The sequence below is a fragment of the Electrophorus electricus genome, chromosome 7 (assembly GCF_013358815.1).
Source record: "Electrophorus electricus isolate fEleEle1 chromosome 7, fEleEle1.pri, whole genome shotgun sequence".
NCBI lineage: Eukaryota > Metazoa > Chordata > Actinopteri > Gymnotiformes > Gymnotidae > Electrophorus > Electrophorus electricus.
In genome coordinates this window covers 12,502,300-12,509,799 of record NC_049541.1, presented here as the reverse complement: position 1 = coordinate 12,509,799, position 7,500 = coordinate 12,502,300, and the positions used below count along the sequence as shown (strand labels likewise).

General features: G+C 43.5%; 1 protein-coding gene across 2 annotated transcripts in view; it reads right to left on the bottom strand.

The window, feature by feature from the left end:
- LOC113580185 (copine-8) overlaps positions 1–4,331 on the bottom strand; it is a 75,617-nt gene extending 71,286 nt beyond the window's left edge. For both annotated transcript variants that reach the window (XM_027014567.2, XM_027014568.2), the window contains exon 1: positions 4,161–4,331. In XM_027014567.2, the coding sequence (XP_026870368.1) occupies positions 4,161–4,255 (95 nt within the window). In that variant the 5' untranslated portion in view covers positions 4,256–4,331. The remainder of the gene's footprint in view (positions 1–4,160) is intronic.
- Positions 4,332–7,500: the final 3,169 nt, after the last annotated feature.

The window sequence follows — 7,500 nt, the reverse complement described above, 5'->3', positions numbered from 1 at the left end:
GCTGGCCTTCACAGGCCTCCGTGTCAAACTCCTGGCACCTGCAGCACTTCATCAGTCGGACCATGTCCAACATTTCCCATTCATCATCTCAGTTTTTAATGCACCATCACTGCAGCACATTGAGAGTCCAGGTCCTGTTGCTTCTACAAATAGACGCTTACAGAAGGGTTCTGTTTGAGCTTCTGAATTAGCCAAAGCTTCTAAAACCTGTAAACTGTTATAAATGCCACCAGATCATAAGGGTCAGCTAGAAAGAGTTGTGTCTAGCATTTCATGTGGGGTAATTAGTGATCAAGTCATGTGACACTGTCATATTTAATTGCTAATTGTCATTATGCAAGTTAAACAGGAAACTGGCTGTCAACAAACCGAACCCTAAAAAGGCAACCAGCTTTTCTGTTTTCATAACTGTGGGTAGAAAATGGCACGCAAGTAATCTCAACCTTTCTTCAGTCAATAGATGATATGTTTCCTACTAACATACGTTTGTATTCCTAAGAATAATCTGACCACTTAGGTCCGTCCCAAACAAAGCAGACTATTCAGTTTTGTTTTTCCAGAGCAACATTACGACAAGCATTCAACTCCTCCGAATTTCCAACTCCAACAAGTGGGAGGGAAATTTCCAGAAACTTTGCGCAGTTGTGACCCTTGCCTTACTACATTAAAACAGATTCGTCACTGGAAATTAAACTCGCTCTCCCTACAAAAAAAATAAGCCAGAACACCTGCATGCTCATAAGTGCCACACCGACTCCCAGCTTTAAAAAGTGTTACCACGGCAGCCATCAGCCAGAGCGAGTCCGTCATGCTCAGATGGACATGTGGATGTTTCCAGGCTAATTTGCAGAAGGCGAGCCAGGGAGCTCCGGCCATTACAAGGCAATTCCCAAGAGACGGCGCGCACAGCTGGGACGTGGGTTGGCTCCCTGCCCTTGGAACGCAGTAACGGTGGCGGAGCAGATATGAAGCGCTAAAACATCTGAGTGAGGGATGCTTTAGATGCATCTCTGTACATCATTTTGTTAGTGGGAACGCAAAAAAAAAGGCACTGGATGATTTCTCACTGTGGCCCTCGATAAAAAGTGAGGCTGAGGAGATCTCGTAAGCTTAAATTGCATGTGCAGGTGAAACACATGACAACGTGAGAAACAAGAACATGAGAAAACATGAGAAACATGCAATAAAATATGAGAAACATGCATAGTAGGATATGTAACACAGTAGCAAATTGATCACGATTTGTAATTTACTTGTATTTTCTAAAAGTTGGTTCTATGAATTTTCAGTGAACATTCAATGTTCTGTTAAATTACTATTTGAACTTCAAATAACTCAAGATATGCAGGCTACTTCTAAAAACAGCATATTGATTTGTGTGTTTTCTTTGTTAGTGTACAAAATAAAAATTACAGGTAAATATACAAATCTCTTCTCAGGTCTATTTACGGCACCCAAAATAGACCAGCTTCCTACACTGCCAGAGAGAGAAGAGAGGCATTTCTGTTAGCAGTCTGCTGGATGTGGTGTCAGTCCATGGCCCATTTGGTCCAGGAATGGGGTCCTGGACATGATGGACAGAGCGTGACAGCCTGAGCTGATAAAGCTAGTCATGAGCGCTGTGTAGGGCAGTGGAGTGAGAGGGAGCACAAGGCACTCACATGCTTGAAAAAACATGGGAACTTCCCTTCTCCTGAACTGGACTCCAGCATTTACTTACACACACACACACAAATATGGTCCACTCCCTTTCCTGAGGGAGTGAACACAATGAGTCGCTGAGGCTCACGCTTTGGGCAAAAATAACTCAGAACTGTACAAATCTCTTCTTCTTTACCCCCCCCCCCCCCCCCCCCCCATGCCTCATTAAGTCAAATGTGGGTAAAAATGACTTGGAAAAACACAAAACACTGGTTGTAAACTGTAAAAAGCCTATTTACAGAAATAGGCCACTTTAATGCAACAAACCTCAGATTGTGCCGAAACAACAACAAAAGCCCCAAGGACTCGTAAAGCCACACCACAGCTGCGTGGCCGTGTCAGCAAAGTGCAGCCGTTAAGGCTTGTGCTGAAACCGCTCTCTGAACTCCGGGAAGTTAAGGCACTGCCATTACTGCTCGTGTAAGAACCATAAGGGTCTTGTTACCTGCTCCGCTTAAACACTGGCAGCAGCTTGCGGGAGCTAATGGAACTCAGCCTGCTGCGAATGTGGTGAGTGCGGAATTGATCAGGGGCCACAGACTGCCTTTCTAATCAATCCCCAGTCCAAAGGACGCCTTTAACTTAGCCAGACACCAGAGCCCCCAAAACTGCAGCTTTAGGAGAAGTTTCAATCAAAGGAGGAAAGAAAGAGCCGACTATTTTTGGAGCCGTATAGATTAGTCCCACCCTGAAGCTGGACAGTAGTGGCAAATTGATTTGTAAAGATTTCTCAATACAATAAAAAAGAATGTACTATTACATGCACTTTCCATGCAGTGGAAACTGGGAATAAAGTTATTTTTATATGTTTGTTATTTATCCGAATTCTACCATTAATAATATTTGTCTAGAATATTTGATACCACTTATGGTTTTAACAACTCAGGCTTAGAAGAGCTCACAGGACAGAGGTAAAGGCTAACAGCAAAATAAACAAGCCTTATATTAACCAGTGTGGAGCTGCAGGGGAGAACTTGACTTCTTCTGGACATTTCTCTATTCTGTGCTATCGTACAGCCCGCCAGTAATTGCAAAGCTGATAAGTACATAGACAAAGGATCAGTCATGCTGAAAATTGAACTCCTCTAAAACCCAGGAGTGCATGGGTCCTAAAATATCCTTGGCTGTTACATTTTGGGGGGAGCTTTAGCCATCAACACAAACGCATCCAAAAATGTCAACGAAAAATCACGTGTGTCTCTTTGTATTCATCAGCACTGTCTTAGGCCCCAAATGACTCCAGTGTGTGTGCTATCTCACATAACAGATCTCAGACATCTCAGGCATCTCACACATTTCTGACATGTTTTGAAGGAAGAAATGCACTTCGCCAAACTGCACTTTCTTTCTTTCTCTTTCTCTCTCTCTCCTGCTTCTCCCAGTTTTGTTTTCACTTTGTGATTCTCGCCTTCGCTCCGTCTTCTCCATCGAGACACCCTTTAATGATAACCATGGTGACAAAGTGCCTCTCGTTTACAGTAAAGGCATGCGACCGACGGTAACCATGGTGCCACCACTGTCCCTCAGAAGGGGTCGGGGTGCAGCGCAGCGTGCACGCAGCTACACCACTACTGTAGACACCCGTCCCCACCCCGCGACTGACGGGACACGTCAGGACCGTCAAGGCGCTGCAACCGCGCAGAGCTTAGCCGTGGCTCCGACGCAGACTTCCGCGTAGAATTTGAAGCGAGAGGCAGTCCATCTTTATAATTTATTCATCTCTTTGTATTAAATGTAAAGAAAATAAATCTAGATATTTATGAAACTGTGCAGGGGAACTATCAGACAACGAACTGCATCAGAGTCTGACTCAAAGTCGTGCCTTTCGGGAGGGGGGGAGTGCTCGATGAATCACTAACAGTTTCACACCACATAGACACTTTGCAACGTAAAAACAAGCCTGAATAGTGCCGTTCAAACACGATGATCTTTAAGTATTCCGATAGCTACTAATTAAAAGCTGATAAACGAAACGAAAATCAGGTCCGCGGACTCTCACCTCAGGTAGTGACGCAGACGTATGGTTTCATATCAGATTATCTAAAATGACCGTGGACGCTGCAGTTTAATTACTGCCAACAGTTCGGGCCCAATGTGTGTATGTGAATGTGGTTAGTCTTACGCAAACGATCTCGCGTGTGCGTGTGCGTGTGCCACCGAGCCAAAATCTGCGTTCTGGTCCACTTCCAAACAAACATAGGGATAGAAAACAAAACCTCTCAAGTTAATTTACTTTCTAAACTCATCCCCCCTCCCCCCCAAAAAAAACAACCCGCGATCACAACTTCTCATGCTCGACACCTTTCGCTCTGAACTAGGCTGGAAACGTCGCCACACTGTGTCCGTTTAGGCGCATGAGTGACAGCTGCGGTAACTTTGCGAGCGGAACTCCGCGATGTTCGCTCCACACCTGGAATCGGTTAACGCGAGCCGCACGCTGAGCTAAACCAGTAACTCACCTGCAGGAAACTGTCATTTCAACTTTCGTGGCAGGCACAGCGGCGTTCAACGGGTCGAAGTCTCCTATCGTCGCCATGTTCGAGAAGCTGTTCATCGTGGAAAGAAAAAAAAACCCAACTATATTTCTGTCCAGCCCCTTCCAGTAAACGGAACTATAGCGCCCTCGCGAATGAACGCGTGTGTGTGTGTGTGTGTGAGAGAGAGAGAGAGAGAGAGAATGAGAGAGAGAATGAGAGAGAGAATTGCTCGGAGGCTACTAGTGGAGAGGTGATGTCACTCCACAACAGAGTCCCTTTTATCGGGTGCATGTGGAACGATGGCACGCCAGGCGCACTCTTCTCTGTAGAGCCATGGAAGTGTAATGGCAATATTAACAAGATTAACACTGTCTGTACCGTTCCCCTCTCAACTGGCAGCGGCATTATCAACAGCAATAAATCACCAGAAACAACAACAACAACAACAACAATAAGAAGAAGAAGAAGAACAACAACAACAACAAAACCCCTACAAATTTATTATCTATTGGATAGCTAAAAAAAATGCTTAATGAGCATTTAAGGAGGTGACCGTCTTGAGGCAACTTATTCAGGTGACATTTAGCCTGAATGTTACCAGTAACATTCAGGCTAAAAAGTGTTATTGAAACAGAATTGGTTTGTTTCTAAAGAGACCTCAATAGCAGAAAACATGACCTTTTAATATTTTTTATACTTTACCACTAAGGTAAGAGCCGATAAAGAGAATTTGTACAGCGAATGCGGGGCAGTTCTGATGCTACTGAATATACCCATTAAGCCAAATGTCCACCTCAGCTGATAACACAGGCACTGCGACTGAGCGTTTCATTTAACCAAACCTGTTCTTGCTTACACCTCTTGGGGAGGTTATATTTGCCAAATAATCTAGATTGAAGAAAAAAAAAACTCATTACATAATATATTTCTTATATATTTTATAATTAAGTACATAAAATGTATTTAAAATAATAAATATTTACATGAAGTCCTTTTTTCGCTTCGGTGAGCAAGGTTTGTTTATTTTGTTTTTTTCTGTGACTGTTTTGACCGTTTTGAAATGCTCTGACAGTTTTGAAATCCGTACAGTAGGTGGCGGCAAGTACAACATTATTATTATTATTTCAATGTTGAAGACACTAAAGACCTTGTTCCATGGTCATGGGAGTGGTCATATACAAAGGAATAAAAAATACAGTGCAGAGTAGCGATGTAAGTAGTAGTGTTGGAAGTGCAGTAAGAAGACCCTGAACCAGACCAAATGTATGCGCCAGATTGTAACAGCAAAACTGTGCATAAAGTTATTTTGTTAATTAAAGAATGAATTATGAACATTGTGCCTAGAGTAGTAAAACAGGGGCGACTACCTTAATAATACACAGGAAGCGTGGCTTCCCCTAGAATTTCATTACAGCGTGGCGCTAATGTGGTTAACAATGCATATTACTCGCAGCAGTTAAATATTTTTTGTAACTAAAGAGAGTTAATTATCTACTATACATCACATTCTGGTGTCATTTGTTTATTGTGCACAAGACGCATTTGACAGATAGCATAGTTTCATGAATTTGCTTGTGAAGCCATTGGACACAAGCACATACCATCGATTAAATCTGGGATTTTGGAGCAGTTCTGGCAGATTTGAATACTGGACATTTTAGTGGAGTAAAGAGCAACCTTTTCAGACAACAGGCGTTTACAATATAATTTTCTCAGATACCGTGCTCCACTGGGAGTCTAGGAGGGTATAAGTGCTGTTTGTATGAAACATATCCGTTTATTGGACTGTAGGATTTTAGAAATGCATTTTTGTACTGCTTCCATAGGTGATGGGCCGAGATCTCAGAGTGGGTTCTTACCAGAAACACCAGTACTGACACTAATGTGCATGACTGATTGTCTCAATCTTAAAATAGTTCATTATTGAATAAAGACTTTTGGAAACTAGCATTAGCATCATTGGCTAGAGACATAAGCTTGCAGCTATTCGCTGGTGTTTTGTGATGTCCATTCTTATACGTTATTGTAAATATAAACTTAATTTGGATTATTTTCTCTCATTTGCTATGATAACAGCCATTAGATTATTGCCAGCTGCGTTTCCCCTATGACAGAAAACATCAGCCACAACTGTACTGAATATTATTTAAATTCATCAAGGCTACTTTTGTGCTACAACATTCATATTTCTCCTTTTTGTCCATACTAGAGAACCGATACTGTTTGAGAGTGAGCACACAGGGGGAAAAAAAATTAAAAATCAGTTTCCAGAATGGGGTTTTAATGTGAAATAGATTTTACAATAATAACCTGCCCAACAGACCAAAGCCCTGGTATAAGAAACGGACATAATTAAAACCCAGAATGAGCAGTGTGTGTACTGACCTATCCAGAGTCCCCCCACCATAGACTATGGTGGCTGGCTTGACCCGCCACCATGTGGGTTTGTTTGGGCCACTCTGCTTCCCCCCATGGCTGTACCATGAGATTGTTCCAGCTGGATTGACCTGCTGGAACTAGCTGGAGATAGGGATGGCTGCTGAAATCACTAACCTGATAGGCACTCGAGGACATCGCAGTGGACGTCCCCATCGTAACCTCACCGTAGCTGATCAACTCTTCCGGGGACTGAGCATTCCCTCATCATAAGAATAACACCAGAACTATCCATCACCATGGATACAGACTGTTTTGAGCTCCTGCTCCATGTTAGGAGATGTAAAAAGATACAGACCACCACTGGCAGGTTGAATATCTCCATCTATCCACAATTGATGTGCTTGCCAAGCAAAAATGGACTTTCATCCAGAAACAACTATTTATACGGCACTAGTCTTTCTTGCTTGGGCAGTTCACTGCTGCTTTGGTCCCCCTGCAGTGATCAGAGGCTTGAACTTTGTAGAAAGCCCAGTTTACCTGCTCGGCTGGTCACGCATGTTTCCTGAGCTTTGCTAGCCAGAGGGCACGAATGAGCCCCTCAAGCAGTCTCTCGCATGCCTGAACAAACTCACGGCCGCGTGTGATGCCGAGAAACCCAACGTCTCACCGACGAGACGGTCTCTGTGGTAACGTTGTTCCTTCAGGAAGATGGGCACTGTAACCAGCACTGTAAACCCTCAGCAACTGACTCGGGGTGAGCGGAGAAAAATAAATAGGAAGGAGGTAAAATGAGGACAGGAGCAGAGGACAGGCACAGGAGCAGAAACGTTCCCCGATCCAGCATAAGGTGTTCCGCAAAACAGCTCGCTACTCAGTGACCTCCTGCTCCACCACGGGGATCTCCGGTCAGTCTGATCCAGCATTTAATTAACTCTCTGCTAGA